This window comes from Sus scrofa, chromosome 13 (assembly GCF_054392235.1).
Source record: "Sus scrofa isolate SSC_HxYL_T2T_F1_AM1 chromosome 13, Sscrofa_HxYL_maternal_Yorkshire_Landrace_v2.0, whole genome shotgun sequence".
Lineage (NCBI taxonomy): Eukaryota > Metazoa > Chordata > Mammalia > Artiodactyla > Suidae > Sus > Sus scrofa.
This window is the reverse complement of record NC_139395.1, coordinates 220146579-220166712: the sequence shown is the minus strand read 5'-3', so window position 1 is coordinate 220166712 and position 20134 is coordinate 220146579. Positions and strand designations below refer to the sequence as shown.

General features: G+C 46.6%; 1 protein-coding gene across 2 annotated transcripts in view; it reads right to left on the bottom strand.

The window, feature by feature from the left end:
* The window catches only part of FAM3B (FAM3 metabolism regulating signaling molecule B), a 50241-nt gene that overhangs the window by 6616 nt on the left and 23491 nt on the right, over positions 1 to 20134 (bottom strand). Inside the window, exons 4-7 of one of the 2 annotated variants that reach the window (XM_021071007.2) lie at positions 5729 to 5787; positions 4334 to 4384; positions 2682 to 2769; positions 1327 to 1459 (exon numbers count right to left, since the gene is read on the bottom strand). In XM_021071007.2, coding sequence (XP_020926666.1) covers positions 1327 to 1459; positions 2682 to 2769; positions 4334 to 4384; positions 5729 to 5787 — 331 coding nt within the window. The remainder of the gene's footprint in view (positions 1 to 1326; positions 1460 to 2681; positions 2770 to 4333; positions 4385 to 5728; positions 5788 to 20134) is intronic. The other variant, XM_084992182.1, reaches the window with a different exon arrangement.

The following is a 20134-nucleotide window of genomic DNA, read 5'->3' as shown; positions in this document are numbered from 1 at the left end:
GAATACCCAAAATAATGAAGATGCAATGATTCCTCCAACAGACTTGATTCAGAGCCTCCGTCCGAGCGCCCTGAGACCCTGGCTGCCCGGTCCAGCCTCATCGGCGTTCCAGCAAACATCCCTTAGGACCTGAACCACAGCAGCTCTGATAACACAACCACTGCTCACCCCATCCAGGCCTGGGCCCTCCCTCCTGCAGAAACGGGGACAATGACTTTCCACCCACACTTGTAAGCAGGAGACGTGTTTTCCTGCAATTCACTTAGTGCTGTGGTATCAAGAGACATTCGAGTCTCTACACCCAGCGCAGTGCTTGGACCCCTGCTTTTTTCTGGATTCCTCCCACTCCAGAAACTCCTTTTCTCCTGAAGAAGACAAAAAAGCAAGGGCCATTGCTCCCTCTTTTGCAATTCAAATGAGGCTTTGTTTTCTGCCTTAGCTGAACGTTAACACAGAGTTAACCTTCAACTTGAAAGGGATTCGAGCCTCACACACTTGCGCGCAGAGGGGGACCAAGGCTCCAGTCCTCGCCTTAATGACAGGCGAGGACACACAGCACTTTCCGACTGGCCTGGCGCCCCTGGCTGTCAGCAGGGGTCCCCGGTCACTGCACTGTCACTCTTGCAGGGTCAAGAGATAGGGCAGCTGGGGTGGGGGCAGGATTGGCACCTGGAGAGGCTGCCGAAGAGGCGTGGAGGGGGTGCGGGGTAAGCCAGCCAGCCAGGGAAAGGGCAGAGAACAGTGGGAGGGGCTTGTCATCCCTCAGGCCACAAGCTACTCGAGAACAAGCCCGAAATCCACGTTTCCCAGTGGTAGTAGGGGGCCCGCCCCGTCTTTGGTGCTTCACGTGCACAGGCTTGGTTACCCTGCCTCATCACCTTAAGTATTAAGTACTGTCCCCACCCCAGGAACAGAGACGGCGGAGAGGGGCTTGGGACAGACCGTGGGCTGCAGGTGATAGAAAACTGATGCCAGAATTTTCTACTTTTAAAGAGATTTGAGAGTCCAAACTCAGCACATGCCTTTTGAAGGCTGGCGCAGAGGGAAAGGCTGCAAACATCCCAGGCTGGGCTGTTGTGCCTGCGATGATTCATCAAGCACCGCCACACGGATCATGTACTATTTCCCGGATTGCGAGACAGAAGCACAGGTGAAGCATCTTTAAATCCCGGCAGCCGTGGTCACAGCCGTGGTCACAGCCTTTGCGTGTGCTTTACGCGGGAAGGGGTTTCCGGACAGAAAGTTATCACCGACCAGCGACCTCTCCCACTACAGCGTGTCCTGCGCCAGCCGGTTTGCGGGGAAAGCGATGTTTACACCACTCACCTTTTCTCTCTCGATTCCCGCAGGAAGTTCGAAGCCTTTTGCTGCCAGGAACACCCAGCTCGACCTGAATCGCATGTTCCTGATCTCCTTACTTCCCAGGGATTCGATGGCCTTCTTGGCGTCCTCCTTCAGCCTGGGGGGCGGGGTGGGGGTGGGGAATGGTGTGAGCATCTCACCTGCAGACTCCACTGCGCTGCACTAGGACAGAGTCAGTCCTAGGACAGGTTTCTTTTTCTTCTTTTTTCTCTTTTTCTTCTGAGGACCACACCCGTGGCATATGAAAGTGCCCAGGCTAGGGGTCGAATCGGAGCTGCAGGTGCCAGCCACAGCCACAGCCACAGCAACGCGGGATCTGAGCTGCCTCTGCAACTTACACCACAGCTCACAGCAACGTCGGATCTTTAACCCACTGAGCAAGGCCAGGGATCGAACCTGCGTCCTCATGGATGCTAGTGGGGTTCATTACTGCTGAACCATGATGGGAGCTCTGGGGCACAGAGTCCTAACTCTCAACTCTGAAAAGCCCGGTGTCTTGGGGTTGTCACCTCCTCACCCCCGGCCAATATGATTTTTGGTCCTTGCTACCTTGCTTACTGACCACAAGACAAGGCAGACTGAAGTTGCTGAAAGACAAACACCAATGCCAAAAACGTTCATATTCAGAAAGGTCGGTATCAAAAAAGAAAAAAATTAAACCATCGTCCCATTGTAAAAAGGTGCAATTTCAAGTAAGCAAAGCAAGGAGGGCAGAAAGGAAAGAAAAAGAAGTTCAGATTTTCCAAAGGGTATGTCAGAGAACTTTCCATCTGGAAGATGCTTTTTTAAAAAGAGGACCTGACGTCAAACAAATCTGGAACATGCTGCATTTAGTAGCTCCACCTTGGAAATTCAGGGCGCAAAAAAGCACTCTGAGGTTCTCGGAAGTTCGGCCACGAAGACGCACATGCTTGCTTAAAAGAGCATCCTTGGCGAAACACAGCCCTGTCATTCTCCCCAGTGCAAGCATCGTGTGTGCACACGCATGTGCATGTATGCATGCATGGAAGTCCCACCCGGAGTCTTTGGCCACGAGTTAGCGTTGCTATTTTATTTATGGTCAGTGGCGGCTTTGTCTTGCTAACCGGGGACTATTCCTCCGTTTCTAGGACTTCTGCGCTCCAGCGGCTGGCCGTTTATCTAGAAATGAGGTCCCTTCGTCAGGGTCCCCACTCCTCTTCCTTTGAGAAGCAACCTGCTCCTCGGCGCTCTGTTCTTTCTTAAGGAGAATGTGGGGACCCTGACAGGGCTGGGCCCTCGGCACCCTGCTGGCTTCTTCAACGCTGGCCCGGCTGCGACCGACCCACCCACGCACTCACCTGCTGCTGCCGTCATCGTGGGTCACCATGAAGAGCAGCGACTTGGAGGGAGCGCTCTGAATGAACGCCGTCATGGGGCCAGAGTTGTCTGCGGGGACAGGGCAAATCAGCTGGAAGACCCTCTTGGCGGCTGAGACCCTGGTCTAGGGGCTGTGTTTCCTCTGCGCTCAGCTTCTGCGCCCTGCTCGAGAACCCTCCTATTCGAGAGCCGTCTCTGCGCACACAGAGGGTGCTCTCCGGCTTTGAGAGCGAACGGCCCGTGGGGTCCACGCTGAGCCCACGTGAGGGGAGCAGCACCATCAGATCCTAAAGAGTCTAGCGATCAACTCTGAAACCCGCAACCACTTCAGCGGCACAGGTGAGCTTTCCTCTGCAGGTGCTAAGAAAGCACGGACCCCAGGCGTGACCATCTCAGAGCAGAGTGGCTCCAGGACAGTGATGATATGAGACACACAGACCAGGCCGGGATGGGTCAGTCTTTGCTAAGACCCTCTTCTATTTCTTACAGGAAGAAAGCAAAGGCTCAGCTCAGACCCCCCCCCCCTTTTTATGGCCACATTTGCAGCCTATGAAAGTTCCCGGGCCAGGGACTGCATGAAGCTGGGCGGCACCTGCAGCAACCCTGGATCCTTTAATGCACTGTGCTGGGCAGGGGATCAAACCCTTGCCTCTGTAGCAACCCAAGCTGCTGCAGTGGGACTCTCAATCCAGTGCACCTCGGCAGGAACCCCTCAAAGCCCATCATTTACCACCGGGGCCCGTTACTTACAGTTAAGATTAAGTTAACTGCACAGTGAAACGCATAGCTCCCGAGCCTATCTGGGCCCTTGTTACTTAACTTTAAACACCTCTTTTCAGTGATTCTCAGCATTCCATACACTTAAAAAGGGCTGGTATATGGTGACTGGCCACTGCAGTCAAGATCCAGAGCCCAGAACGGAAGGAAGAGATGGGTACCATGGTTGTGGGAATGTTTGCACCGAGCCCAGCAGGGCACTGGGAGCACAACAGCCACCAAGGTGACATGCAGAGCAGGATGTCAATCACGTTATTTCACAGACGTTTGACTTTTTTTTTTTTTTTTTAATCAATTCCCTTGGAGATCCCACTGTGGCTCAACAGTAATGAACCTGACTAGTATCCACGATTATGCAGGTTCGATCCCTGGCCTCGCTCAGTGGGTTAAGGATCCAGCATTGCCACGAGCTGTGGTGTAGGTCGCAGACACAGCTCAGATCTGGCGCAGCTGTGGCTGTGGTGCAGGCCAGAGGCTACACCAGCTCTGATTCAACCCCTAGCCTGGGAACCTCCATATGTCATGGGTGCGGCTCTAAAGAGACAAAATAAATACATAAATTAAAAAATTAAAAAAATTCTTTCCTGCTATCTGATGAAGGAGCAGAAGGAAAAGATCCGGGGAAAATGTGAGCAAAGATGCTTAGTAGATAATATGCCTTCTAACTTGAATACATGAACTCACTCGGAGGCTCCAAGGATGGCTGTACAACCATTCTAGAAAACTCACCTGACCTTCTGGCAAACTTTTTTCTGGTAGACAAAATAAGCGTATTTGACATTTTTGGTTGTGATTTTTTCATCCTAATTTATGTTTATGATTCCCTTTCAGTTTAAGAGGAAAAGAGTCATCTTACCACCTTCAAACATGTCAAAATACTGTGTTGCGATCACTTTCCCAGTCGCATCTGGAAATAAAAGAAGCTGTTTTTAAGAGAAGGTTCATGGAGATGCAGGGGGAACTTTAAAAGGGCTGTATATGGTGACCGAAAGGGCCTGTCCCTTCTCTGTCTCTGTCCAGGAAGCGTGACTGCCGGGGGGACCCAGCCTGAAGGGCAGGCAGGACCCCTTTCCTGGGGCGGTGGGTCAGGAGAGCAGGGCTTGCCAGCTGCCCACAGCGGAGCACACATCTGTTTCCAGTTGGCGAGTCACATACGCTTCCCAATCATCTGCCTCTTCCCATAAATACCGGGGCCCCCACCAGCCCTTTCTGCCCCACTCCCCCCAGGGGTCCCACAGCCCCGCTGTCACCTGACTCCGTGCTCAGCTTGTTCCCAGGGGCACACACCATGAGCAACCCTTTCCCCAAACCTGCTACAGTCCTGTCAGGGCCTCAATGGCAACAGTGACAGGTGTTTCTCCAGGACCAAGCGGAGGCCAAGGTTCGCTTCCCCTGAGGCCCTAGTCACCTGTTCGTAGACAAAGGTGTCGCCCCCTGCTGGCCACCAGCCATCAGAGCAAAGAGGAGGCCCAATACCAGGGTGTCTGTGCCCCAGGTCTGAGGATCTGGTTTTAGCCCTGACTTCTGCAGGTCCTTCTTTGTTTTTTAAAAGTCAACTTATATAGAGTTCCCGCTGTGGCGTGGTGGGTTAAGAATCCAACCACAGAGGCTCGGGTGGCCGAGGAAGTGCAGGTTCAGTCCCCGTGCCGTGCAGTGGGTTCAAGGATCTGACGTGGAAGTCACGGCTGCAGCTCAGAGTCAGTCCCTGGCCTGGGAACTTCCATACGCTGTGGGCACGGCCGTAAAATAAAAATAAATAAGCTCAGTTTATATTTGATTTCAGGGTTTTCTGAGGAACCATCAATAATCTATTAAGTGAGACAGTGTAAAAATAGGTAAATATATACTTTTAAAATGTATTAAAATATAAACCTAGGAGTTCCCAACGTGGCACAGTGGTTAACGAATCCGACTAGGAACCATGAGGTTGAGTTCGATCCCTGGCCTTGCTCAGTGGGCTGATGATCCAGCGTTGCTGTGAGCTGTGGTGTAGGTTGCAGACCCGGCTCGGATCTGGTGTTGCTGTGCCTGAGCCATAGGCTGGCGGCTACAGCTCCAATTAGACCCCTAGCCTGGGAACCTCCATATGCCACAGGAGTGGCTCTAGAAAAGACAAAAAATAAAAATAATAAATAAATAAATAAACCTAGACTAAATTGTATGTGAAAAAAAATCAATAAAAAACCAAAGTACCTCTGAATTCCCAGCCACAGAGACTTTAGAGAGGCTGTAAAGCTGTTTAGTAACTTACAGTTCACGATGGCAATATTTATTCCTCTTGCAACGTTTCCAGTCTTCTCTCCGATGAGCCTGAAATGTAAACACGCAGCTGGCAAAGAACTCCTTTCTTACCAGGCAGTGAAGAGCCTCCCTGCTCCAAAAGGTCTCTCTCTCTCTCTCTCTTTTTTTTTTTTTTTTTGTCTTTTTAGGGCCACACCCATGGCATATGGAGGTTCCCAGGCTAGGGGTCGCATCAGAGCTGTAGCCACCGGCCTACACCACAGCCACAGCAACGCCAGATCCGAGCCACGTCTGTGACCTACACCACCACTCAGGGCAACGCCGGATCCTTAACCCACTGAGCAAGGTCAGGGACCGAACCTGTGTTCTCGCGGATACTAGTCAGATTCGTTTCTGCTAAACCACAACAGGAACTCCATTTTTTTCCCCTCCCGTAGGATTCGTTGGCAGAATCGCTGTCCTCATGGATATGCCCTGGTCTTGAGTCAGCTCCCTTGAAAGCCACCCCACCCTCGCTCCGCACACACCGTCTCTACAGACCGAGGGCACCTGGAAACCGCAGAAGCTATAAAGTCTTAGACTTGATACAAATGGCTGAGCCAGCGTTTGCTTTATTAGCACAGGCTCTTGGCAAACATTCTCTCGTGGAATTCTCAGCCTCCTCTTGGGTGGGCTTTCGTGTTCCCATATTATACATCTGGAGCACAGCAGCCGGCAGAGCGGGTTAGGAGCCAGAAAGTCTGGAGGCACGTGTGCATGCGTGGACGTGCACAGACACGCACGTACATTCACACAAACACAGATATAGCACACACCTAACACATACGCATACACACATGCACACACACGTGAGTGCATATGCAAGCACACACACATGCACACACATACATGTAACAAACACACAAGACACATGCACATACAAGCACACGTGCATACACACAGGTACATACATACACACAATACTTAGATACACACATTCAAACACACAAACACAAAACCCAGACAAACACAGTGCACACACACAAACACAGACATACACAAACACGCGGACCCACAGGTACACACATATATACATGCACACACACATCCGCACACACACCCCCACCCGGGTACTCCAACGTCCTGATGCAGGCTTGCTGGACTGTGAACACGGAGGCAGAAGCAGGGAGAGCGAGGAGACGGCAAAATAAGAGTTACCGAGGATGTGTACCTGCTGGACCTGGACAGAGGACGGGATGTGAGGACCAGACTTGGGGTGGCAGGGACAAGTGACGCCTTCAGCCGGGCTGGCTGTTAACAACAGGGAAGAGGAGGTGGGTGGCAGGGGAAGAGCCTGGCCCGCCTGTGCTATCAGCTTCTAGGCGTCCTCTCCCCGTCAGGCTGGCTCTCACAGGCTTTGCTGACGTCTGGATGTAAGTCGGTGGCCCCCTTACCTAAGTCCCTGGACTCCTCTGCTTAAGGGTTACCTTCAAACTGGAGAACAGCAACTGTCAGCTTCAAGGAGACTGTGCCCTGAAGCCCGGAAGAAGGCTGACCTTCCCGGAAATGTCAAATGGTACTGAACATCTGGGGGGTTGTGTGTGTGTGTGTCTGTAGGTGTTCGTGCACCTTCTGCCAAGTTTTAGAATCAACAATGTGTTAGCATCATCAAAAGAATTTGGAAGCGTTCCTCCTATTCCCATGCTTTGGAACAGTAAATATGGTCTTGACTTATTCTTTTTTTTCTTGGCTGTGGGAGGTGGAAGTTCCAGGGCCGGGGACTGAACCCACACCACAGCAGCAACCTGAGCTGCTGCAGTGACAATACCACATCCTTAACCCACTGCGCCACCTGAGAACTCTCAGTCCTGGAATATTCTGCTCTTGCGATGTTTGCCTAAACTCCCCTGTGGACCTTCCAAGCTAAGTCTTTTTGGAGGCAGTAGCCCTTTTTTTGGATAATTCTAGAGAATACCCCATAAGAACTTGAAAAAGAAACGTCCATTTATGATAATAGAACACTGAGTAATCTGAACCTGTTCCTCCAGAGAGAAAAACAAAAAAATGGGACTTAAAAAAAAAAAAGCTTAATTAAATATGTCAGAGACTTAATACGGCAACCAAGAATTTCCAGGCTGAGATCTGGGAGAAGGCTCAACTTCACCATAGTAAGCCCAGCACTTAGAGCCACTTTTAAATTAGCAACATTGGCTCATTCCAGAAAAACTGCAAAAGAAAATCAGTGGCATTTCTGACAACTCTCAGAAGCAAAAGGGACAAAAGCTGGAGGCCAGGGCCCCCCAAAGGGAGGGAGCTGATAAATCCTCATTTGCTTGGGTTGGGGACAAAGAGAACTTGAAAGTGAGTCTGAAAGTGAGTCAGAAATAAATCAGAATTGGTATAACACGGTGCAGCTTTAAGTCAACTAGCCAAATCTCAATCCTTAACCTTTAATCAGATCCTTCTATTGCGCGGATGGTTCTGGGTTCCCGACAGAGCAAACAAAAATCCTCAGGAGAAGAAGACATCATCTAATGCCTCAGTTAACAAACGAACCAAAAAAGCAATTGACCAAATGCACCACCTGGCACATTATCAAGTGTAACCCGGCGTCCAAGGACAGACGCCAAGATAAACAAGAACCCACACAACCAGAAGGAAACAAAGAGATGTTACTGACACACTCATGGGCTCCAAACAGCAGAATGATCAGACTTACCACGACCCCAAGAAGACGATAAGTAAGACTGAGAATTTCAGAGCTGCAAACTATGAAAGAATGAGATGAAGATGAGAAAAAGAACCGAGAAAAAGTTCTAAAATTAAATACGATAAATAAAATCAGGAGTTTAACAGCAACTTAGGTGCAGTAAAAGAGAGAATTAGTGAACTGAAAACAGTTCAGAGGAAAACAGCCCCATCCACCCTGAAGCACAGAGATGCAAAGAGGGAACATACTAAACAGAATATAGTAATCAGGTCTGACGTATGTTTCATTAAAAGTCTCAGAAGAACAGGAGAAAGAGACTGGGGCAGAAGAGCCAATGACAGAGAATTGATTAACTGTGACGACGTCAGTACATACAGATTTAAGAAGCCCAATAAATCCCAAATAAGATAAAGCAGCAACAACAAAGATGGACACAGACAGTACAAGCGTTTAAAAGACAGAGGAAAAAAAGAAAAAACCTTGAAGGCAAGCAAAAAAGGAAAAAAAGGCAGTTACTTTCAACTTCTCAAGAGGAACAACAGAAACCAGAAGACCATAAAATAGTTCTTTTTTTTTTTTTCTCTTTTTAGGGCTGCACCCACGGCATATGGAGGTTCCCAGGCTTAGGGGTCCTATTGGAGCTGAAGCTGCTGGCCTACACCACGGCCATGGCAATGCCAGATCCTTAACCCACTGAGCGAGGCCAGGGATTAAACCCACTTCCTCATGGATCAGTCAGGTTCGTTACCGCTGAGCTACAATGGGAACTCACGAAATGGTATCTTGAATGGGCTGGAAAAAAAAAAATAATAGCCGACTCAGTCTGGAAAAATATCTTATAGCAATGAAGATGAAATAAAGATATTTTAGAGAAACATAAACTTGGGAAATTCACCACCAGCAAGACATTCAGAAGCTTTTGCTGTCTTTTGTTTTAATAAGCCTTATCTGTAAGTATCAGTTCTTGGTGAGTCTCAGGAGTCCTTCCAGAGTTGTCACTGGAGAGGATGGCTGTGCCTGCCCAATACCCCAGCAAAGTAGGTACACGTGCAACAAAAGCAAGAACGGAACTAGTCGCAGCACCTGTACTCCTAACAGCCCCAGACTAGAAATGATCTGAATGTCAGTTAATAGCAGGATGGATAAGGAAACTGTAGAATATTCCACGCACTTCAATATTACACAGCAGTGCAAACTGATGAACAACAGCTACCCCGACATCGAGGACAAGTCTCACAAATACAATTCTGAGCCAAGGAACTCAGACGCAAAAGAGTATGTGGTTCGGGGTTCCACCAGAATGATGTTCAAAATGGACACAATTGAAGACAAGGGTTTTGCAGCGCATGCCTAGGCGGTAAGATGGTCAGTAAACGCCAGGAAAAAATCGCCATCAAAGACAGAAGAGAGGTTAGGACTGGGCAGTAAGGAAAGGGGGGCCGGATTTGGGGAGGGGTACGCGGAGGCGTGTGGAGGGCCAGTGACGGTCCATTCCTCAGCCGGGCGGTGATGCCACGAGTACTCACTTTACGATGATGCATCTCAAAACAACACGTTGGCAAGGGTATTCACTGAGTACTCTCTGTAACACCGGAAGATTTCCAACATTAAAAGCATCCATCAGGGAGAACAGACTGAGTCAATTACGATACAGCCACGCTCTGGAATACTCCAGAATACCGTGGACCCAGCAGAAGCCAAGAGCACAGTCCCTTGTGTGCTGATCCTGTTACGGGCAAAGAGCAAAATGCAGAACTGTGTATAGAGTCTGCTACCTTTTACATAAGAACAGAAGTTAGAGAGAAGGCTTCTTTGAGTATAATGTTATGTTTCTTCTCACGGCCGCCCCTCCAGCATACGGCAGTTCCTGGGCCAGGGATCGAATCGGAGCTGCAGCTGCCACCCTACACCACAGCCATGGCAACATCAGATGCGCCCCACATCTGTGACCTACACCGCAGCTTGTGACAGTGCTGGATCCTTAACCCACAGAGTGAGGCCAGGGATCGAACCTGCGTCCTCACAGAGACAATGTCAGCTCTTAACCTGCTGAACCACAACAGGAACTCCTCTTTGAGTACAATTTTATTCTGTATACATAATATTGATTTGCGAACCATGTAAGTGCATTACAAATTCAAAAGTTAAATAGAACGCGAAGAAAACTAAAATGAAGACTAGAATTTAGACTAAACTGAAAAAAAATACATCAAATATGGAATATAACTACAGGAAAAAGAATAACCATTTCATATGGCTTTGGGAACAGTACTTGGATTGGGCCTTTAATGGTGTATTTTTGAGGACAAAAAGAAGTGCAAAGAAAATTTAAGCTCCATGTACTAGCTGTGTTAATAGCTACACCGGCATTGTAATTAGAAAACAAACATAATGGTACTAGAAACCAAAATTTTCAGTGTATGTGAAAAAAGTTAAAAATGCAGACAAAGAACTTAGGGAGAAATAAACCCCCAGGATGTTAACTTTTAAGCTGGAAATGCTAATGGAAAGGCATGATTGAAAACATGCCTATTTCTTGCCTCTGTCCGCTAGACATGCTTAGACGCTTAGAAGCACTAATAGCCCAGCAGTTACGAGCACACCTGGCATCTAGATTTTAGTTTCTCAACATCGTAACCCACTAAAGGAACGGTCTTCATAGAGAAATGACTGACCTCGGGTCTAGACAAAGAAAGACAAAAACGGTATAAATCCGGAGTTCCCGTCCTGGCGCAGCGGAAACGAATCTGACCACCATCTGTGAGGATGCAGGTTCGATCCCTGGCCTTGCTCAGTTAAGGATCCGGCGTTGCATGAGCTGTGGTGTAGGTTGCAGACACGGCTCGGATCCAGCATTGCTCTGGCCGTGGTGTAGGCCGGCAGGTACAGCTCTGATTCGACTCCTAGCCTGGGAACCTCCATATGCCACGGGTGCAGCCCTAAAAGACCCCCCCCAAAAACAAAAAAAGGATGGTATAAATCAAGAAAGCACTTTGTGAAATAAGAAATACACATATAAAGGAGTTCCCATCGTGGCGCAGTGGTTAACAAATCCGACTAGGAACCGTGAGGTTGCGGGTTCGGTCCCTGCCCTTGCTCAGTGGGTTAACGATCCGGCGTTGCCGTGAGCTGTGGTGTAGGTTGCAGATGCGACTCGGATCCCGCGTTGCTGTGGCTCTGGTGTAGGCCAGTGGCTACAGCTCCAATTTGACCCCTAGCCTGGGAACCTCCATATGCTGCGGGAGCGGCCCAAAGAAATAGCAAAAAGACAAAAAAAAAAAAAAAAAAAAAAAAGAAAAAAAGAAATACACATATATGTGTGTATATCCACTTATCTATCGCTCTGTCTGTCTGTCTATGTCTCTGCCCCCCGTTCCTTGCAATGTCATGAGTGAGAAGAGGCACTAGGAATACTTGGTTCCTGACCCTGGTTCCTGAACATAGAGCTTCTAAATCCCTTGGAATTTCCTGGGTGATGGAAGTGCCTTGTTGCAATGAGACAACGCTTTGTAGGGTCCTGGAAGGGGCCGGTCACCAAGTCGAGCTTAGAAGCTGGGGGCTTTCCGCCTCGTTCCCCTCAGCCCTGACCCCCACCCTGGCAGTGAGGTAAAGGATTGACCACGCCTATGTGATGAAACCTCCATAAAATCCGCCAAAGCACGGAACTCAGAGAGGTTCCAGGGTGGTGAGAACACAGGAGACAGGTGCATCTGGAGAGGGCACAGGAGCTCTGTGCCTCCGCACGTACCGTGACCTGGCTGTTCATCGTCACCCTTTTGTACTAAGCCAGTCAACGTAAGGAAGCGTCTCCCTGAGTTCTGTGAGCCGCTCGAGCAAGTGACCGAACCCCAGGAGGGGGGGTCCCAGGGAACCTCACTCATAGCCTGTTGGTCAGAAGAGCAAGTGACCACCGAGGTGTGTGACTGGCAGCTGAAGCGGGGGTCGGTCCTGGGCCACAGGGCCCTTCGTCTGTGGGATCTGATGCTCTCTCCAGGCAGCGCACGTCAGAATTTACTTCAAGTGTAGGCCACTTGGCTGGTGTCTCAGAGGACGGCTTGATACAGAAGAAACCTTTGCGAACGTACCAACCAAAGTACTCCAGTGTTTGCAGCATGCGTGCTGTGTAAAGGCACTACTGGAAATAAGCAGAGTTTTTCTCTGCTCGCCCCAACAGAAGCAGATGACCTGAGTAGCTCCGTGTTCATTAAACGAACTGAAATTGGAGTTAGAGCCTTCTCACCAAGAGAATTCCAGGCCAGGTGGCTTGGCACTGAACATTTACAGAAGAAATGATACCCAATTTACAAAGACTCTCCCAGAATGCTAAAGAACAGCGAACACTCACTAATGTATTTTATGAGCTCAGTGTTATTCTGATGCCAAAACCAGAGGAAAAAAGGTGACAAGAACACTACAGACCATGGAGTTCCCCTCATGGCTCAGCACTTAACAAACCCGACTAGCATCCTTGAGGTTGCAGGTTTGATCCCTGGTCTCGCTCAGTGGGTTGAGGATCTGACGTTGGCGTGAGCTGGGGTGTAGGTTGCAGACATGGCTCAGACCCAGCACTGCTGTGGCTGTGGTGTAGGTCGGCAGCTGCAGCTCCGACTGGACCCCTAGCCTGGGAACCTCCATATGCCACAGGTGTAGCCCTAAAACGCCAACAAAAAAAAAAAAAAGGAAGGATGGAAAACTATAGACCAATATCCCTCATGAACAGAGATGCAAACATTCTTAACAAAATTTTAGCAAACTGAATCCAATTTGGTACTGAGCAATTAGATAGCCATATATATGTTTAAAAAGACTACAAAAATAAAATAAAATGACTACAAACCACATTTCACATCATTTTCAAAAATTAGTTAAAAATGGACATATCATATAAAAAGTATATAAAACGAATACCATATCATGACTAAAGGAAATTTATCTCAAAAATGCAAGATTGGTTTAACACTCAGAAATCAATTTAATTCACCGTATTAGAGGACTAAAAAAAGACACCCCATATAATCATCTCAAAAAACACGGAATAAGCATTTGAGGAAATTAATTATACACTGCTGATTAAAAGAAACAAACACACCTCTCAGCAATCTTGGAATAGAAGGGAATTTCCTGAGTCATCTAGGAAAGGTCACCTATGAAAAACCCCTAGGGAACATTATGCTTAATGGCGAATGACTGAATGTTTTCCCTCAGACCTGGGAAAAGGTAAGGATTCCTGATCGCATCATCCGTATTCGACACGGCAATGGAAGTTCCAGGGCAAGCGGGCAAGAAAAACGAAGTTAAGGGCATGCAGACTAGAAAAGAAGTATAACTGCTTTTTTTTTTTAAGTAGGTGACATGATTACCTATGCAGAAAATGTAATGACCACAAAGCTACTAGAACCAATAAGTGAGTTAACAAGATTGTCAGATATAAGGGACTGATAGAAAAACCAGTCGTATTTCTACCTACCAGCAACAAACAACTGGAAATGGAAATTTTAAAAAATATACTCGGTCGTATAAAAATATGAGATACTTAAGAGAGAAATACAGCAAAAGATCTGTAAAGTGTATACACTGAATACTATGAGACACTGCTGAGGCAACTGAACAAATGGAGTTGAGCGAAAGACTCAATATTGCAAAGATGTCAATTTCCCCCAAATTATCTAGAGGTCTAATGATGCAAATCCCTATTAAAAAAGAAAAAGATGAAATTGAAGAGGTCATAAAATCACTCCCTACAAATAAAAGTCCAGGACCAGATGGCTTCACAGGTGAATTCTATCAAGCATATAAAGAGGAATTGGTGCCCATCCTCCTTAAACTCTCTCAAAAGGTTGAAGAAGAAGGAATACTCCCAAAGACATTCTATGAGGCCACCATCACCCTCATTCCAAAACCAGACAGAGATACCACCAAAAAAGACAGCTATCGCCCAATATCACTGATGAAATAGACGCAAAAATTCTCAACAAAATCTTAGCCAACCGAATCCAAACCTCACATATCAAAAAAATTATACACCATGACCAGGTTGGGTTCATCCCAGGTTCACAAGGATGGTTCAACATACGCAAATCAATCAGCATCATACACCACATTAACAAAAAAAAGGTCAAAAATCATATGATCATCTCAATAGACGCAGGAAAAGCATTTGACAAAGTTCAACATCCATTCATGATCAAGACCCTCGCCAAAGTGGGTATAGAGGGAACATTCCTGAATATCATCAAAGCCATTTATGATAAACCCTCAGCAAATATAATACTCAATGGGGAAAAAGTGAAAGCCTTCTCACTCAAATCTGGAACAAGACAGGGATGCCCACTCTCACCACTGCTCTTCAACATAGTTTTGGAAGTCCTAGCCACAGCAATTAGACAAACAAAAGAAATAAAAGGCATCCATATAGGAAGAGAAGAGATCAAACTGTCACTGTATGCAGATGACATGATACTATACATAGAAAACCCTAAGGACTCAACCCCAAAACTCCTTGAACTGATGAATAAATTCAGCAAAGTGGCAGGATATAAGATTAACATTCAGAAGTCAGTTGCATTTCTGTATACCAGCAATGAAACATTAGAAAAGGAATACAAAAATACGATACCTTTTAAAATTGTACCTCACAAAATCAAATACCTCGGAATACACCTGACCAAAGAGGTAAAGGACCTATATGCCGAGAACTACAAAACTTTAATCAAAGAAATCAAAGAAGATGTAAAGAAATGGAAAGATATTCCATGTTCCTGGATTGGAAAAATCAATATTTTGAAAATGGCCATCCTACCCAAAGCAATCTACAGATTCAATGCAATCCCTATCAAATTACCCAGGACATTTTTCACAGAACTAGAACAAACAATCCAAACATTTATATGGAACAACAAAAGACCCAGAATCACCAAAGCAATCCTGAGAAACAAAAACCAAGCAGGAGGCATAACTCTCCCAGACTTCAAGAAATACTACAAAGCCACAGTCATCAAAACAGTGTGGTACTGGTATCAAAACAGACAGACAGACCAATGGAAAAGAATAGAGAATCCGGAAATAAACCCTGACACCTATGGTCAATTAATCTTTGACAAGGGAGGCAAGAACATAAAATGGGAAAAAGAAAGTCTATTCAGCAAGCATTGCTGGGAAACCTGGACAGCTGCATGCAAAGCAATGAAACTAGAACACACCCTCACACCATGCACCAAAATAAACTCCAAATGGCTGAAAGACTTAAATATACGACAGGACACCATCAAACTCCTAGAAGAGAACATAGGCAAAACACTCTCTGACATCAACATCATGAATATTTTCTCAGGGCAGTCTCCCAAAGCGATAGAAATTAGAGCAAAAATAAACCCATGGGACCTCATCAAACTGAAAAGCTTTTGCACAGCAAAGGAAACCAAAAAGAAAACAAAAAGACAACTTACAGAATGGGAGAAAATAGTTTCAAATGATGCAACTGACAAGGGCTTAATCTCTAGAATATATAAGCAACTTATACAACCCAACAGCAAAAAAACCAATCAATCAATGGAAAAATGGGCAAAAGACCTGAATAGACATTTCTCCAAAGAAGATATACAGATGGCCAGCAAACACATGAAAAAATGCTCAACATCGCTGATTATAAGAGAAATGCAAATCAAAACTACCATGAGATACCACCTCACACCAGTCAGAATGGCCATCATTAATAAATCCACAAATAACAAGTGCTGGAGGGGCTGTGGAGAAAAGGGAACCCTCCTGCACTGCTGGTGGGAATGTAAACTGGTACAGCCACTATGGAGAACAGTTTGGAGATACCTTAGAAATCTATACATAGAACTTCCATATGACCCTGCAATCTCACTCTTGGGCATCTATCCGGACAAAACTCTACTTAAAAGAGACACATGCACCCAAATGTTCATTGCAGCACTATTCACAATAGCCAGGACATGGAAACAACCCAAATGTCCATCGACAGATGACTGGATTCGGAAGATGTGGTATATATACACAATGGAATACTACTCGGCCATAAAAAAGGATGACATCATGCCATTTGCAGCAACATGGATGGAACTAGAGAATCTCATACTGAGGTAAATGAGCCAGAAAGACAAAGACAAATACCATATGATATCACTTATAACTGGAATCTAATATCCAGCACAAATGAACATCTCCTCAGAAAAGAAAATCATGGACTTGGAAAATAGACTTGTGGCTGCCTGATGGGAGGGGGAGGGAGTGGGAGGGGATCAGGAGCTTGGGCTTATCAGACACAACTTAGAATAGATTTACAAGGAGATCCTGCTGAATAGCATTGAGAACTATGTCTAGATACTCATGTCGCAACAGAAGAAAGGGTGGGGGAAAAAACTGTAACTGCAATGTATACATCTAAGGATAACCTGACCCCCTTGCTGTACAGTGGGGAAATAAAAAAAAAAAAAAAAAAAAAAAAACAGCGTTGAGAAGCCAAGCAGGGAAGCTGAGAATAAAAGGCTCAAAAAAAAAAAAAAAAGAAAAAGAAAAAAGCCAGCAGACTTTTGCGTCAACATTTCTAAGCTGATTCTAAAATTCCCATGGAAATAGAAAAAATCCAGCATAGGAGTTCCTGTTGTGGCTCAGTGGTTAACGAATCCAACTAGGAACCATGAGGTTGTGGGTTCGATCCCTGGCCTCGCTCAGTGGGTTAAGGATCCAGTGTTGCTGTGAGCTGTGGTATAGGCCGCAGACACGGCTCAGATTCTGCTTTGCTGTGGCTGTGGCTGTGGCATAGGCCGGCAGCTATAGCTCCAAATAGACCCCTAGCCTGGGAATCTCCATATGCCATGTGTGTGGCCCTAGAAAAGACAAAAAAAACAAAAACAAAAACCAAAAAAACTTAAGTAAAGAGACATAGAGAAATCAATACAGAGAAATCTATAGAGAAACCTCAGAATTAACAATAAGAAAACAAGGAGTTCCCTGGTGGTGCAGTGGGTTAAGGATCTAGTTGTCTCAGCTCCCTGCAGGTGTGGTTTGGTGTCTATCAATAATTTTGAAAAATTCTTGGCAATATTACTTCAACTATTTCTCTTCTCTTCCTTCTTCTGGTATTTCTGTCATACATGTTATATCTTTTGTAGTTTTCCTACAGTTCTTGGATATTCTGTGGTTTCTTTGGTTTTTTTTTTCAGTTTTAAAAAAATTTTTTTCTTCCTCCTTTTTCAGTTTGGGAGGTTTTACTGACACATCCTCAGGCTCACTGATTCTTTTCTTGGTTGAGTCTAGTCTGCTGCCCAGCCCATCAGAAGGGTTCTTGGTTTCTGCCATGGTGTTTCTCTCACTTCCTTTTGATTCTTTCTTAGGGTTTTCATCTCTCTGCTTATATCATTTGCTCTTGTATTTTGTCCATTTTTTCTATTACAGCTCTTAGCATATTAATCATACTTGCTTTATTTGTTTTTCTCTTTTTACGGCCGCACTGGCAACATATGGAAATTCCCAGGCCAGGGGTCGAATCGGAGCTGCATCTGCGACCTACACTGCACTTGCGGCAACACTGGATCCTTAACCCATTGAGCGAGGCCAGGGATTGAACCTGCATCCTCATAGAGACAACATCCGCTCCTTAACCCACTGAGCCACAACAGAAACTCTGGTCACAGTTGCTTGAAATTCCAGGTATGCTAATTCCAAAATCTCTGCCATTTTTGAGTAAGGTTCTGATGCTTTCCCCGTCGCTTCAAGCTGTGTTTTGTTCGGCTTTGTTTTTACTTTCAGTAGGCCTTGTTATTGTTTATTATTACTATTATCATCATTGTCTTTTTAGGGCCGCACCCACAGCATATGGAAGTTCCCAGGCTAGGGGCTGAATTGGAGCTGCAGCTGCTGGCCTACACCACAGACCACGGCAACACCAGATCCTTAACCCATTGAGTGAGGCCAGGAATCGAACCCACATCCTCATGGATACTAGTCAGGTTCCTTACTGCTGAGTCACAACAGGAACTCCTGCCTCGTTATTCTTTGCTGAGAGCCAGCCAGGGAATACTCAGGAAAAGGAACTTCGCTGTGAAGGCTACATTCATCCGGCAGGGGCCAGGCTGTGTTTACACCTGCTGAGCTGCAGGTGTCAGAGGCTCACCTGCCTCCCCTCTGCCCCGGGTTTGAGACGTTCAGCTCCTCTCTGCTGTGACCCCGTCATTTTAGAGGAGCCCTGCTCTGCGGTGGTAAGATGCCAAGGCGGAGGGCATCTTCTGCAGTCCTGTGACGCGGCCTCCGTCCTTCAGAGAGCCTGTGCCCCTGGGCTGTGGCCTTCACACGTGGCCTCAGCTTTTCCTCCACTCCTCAGGTGTGACGGGAAGGCCAGAGGGGCCTGAAGCTGGGCATCTCCCTCCTCCAGGCTGGCGGGTCTTTGCAAACTCGCCGTTGGTCAGACTCTGGTAAAAGAGTTTCCCTTGAAGGCAGACCGTTGCTAAAGAAAACAGAACGCCGTGGGCATATTTCAGCGTGTCCACGCCTGCTGCTCAAAGCACATGGGTGTGTGTGGGGGGTCTTTGATTTTTCACTCTGAAAGCCTCGCAGGCTCCTGGAGGAAAAACTCAGCACAGCGGAGGTGATCCCCAGGCAGTGGCCTCCAGGAGCTCCTCTCAAGCTGTCCCCAGCTCGGTCTCCAGGACTTAGTCAAGGACCCTTTTGGGGTTCTTCCCTGACCTTGACCCCAGCTGAGCGCTCTGCCCCAGCTAAGCTGTGACTGGGAATCTGCCAGTCTCTCCGCGGTTTGCCCTGTGACCGTGAACGCCTGTATGTGTGCGTTTTTTACATACAGCTTGATTTGAGCTTTATGTGCTGCGATCCAGTCTAAGAACTGTCCTCTTTTCACTGGCAGCCTGCCGGCCACTTACTCACATGGGAGGTATATTTATGTTTTGTGATACGTTTGTACTTGGGTTGTTTTCTGGTCTGGGTGCTCTTTAAATTTTAAAATGTTTGCTTTCACTGTATCGTGTGTATTGCTTTGTCAAAGGTCATACATAAACTAAAGCATAGCATATTTAAAAAGAGCATCTAAAAAGAGAGTCTCTTCAGCAAGCGGTGCTGGGGAACCCGGACAGCTGCATGCAAATCAATGAAATTAGAACACACCCCCACACCATGCACACAAACTCAAAATGGCTTGAAGGTGTAAACCTAAGACATGACACCATAAAATTCCTAGAAGAGGAGTTCCCGTGGTGGCACAGTGGTTAACGAATCCGACTAGGAACCATGAGGTTGCGGGTTCGGTCCCTGCCCTTGCTCAGTGGGTTAACGATCTGGCGTTGCCGTGAGCTGTGGTGTAGGTCACAGACGCGGCTCGGATCCCATGTTGCTGTGGCTCTGGCGTAGGCCGGTGGCTACAGCTCCGATTAGACCCCTAGCCTGTGAACCTCCATATGCCGCGGGAACGTCCCAAGAAAAGGCAAAAAAAAAAAAAAAAAAAAGACAAAAAAAAAAGTTTCTAGAAGAGAACATAGGCAAAACATCCTCTGACAAAAATTGTACCAACATTCTATTAGGTTATTCTCCCAAGGCAATAGAAATAAAAACAAAAATAAACAAATGGGACCTAATCAAAATTACAAGCTTTTGCATTGCAAAGGAAACCATAAAAAAAAAAAAAAAGACAACCTACAGCATGAGAGAAGATAGTTGCAAATGATTCATCTGACAAGGGCTTAATCTCCAAAATAT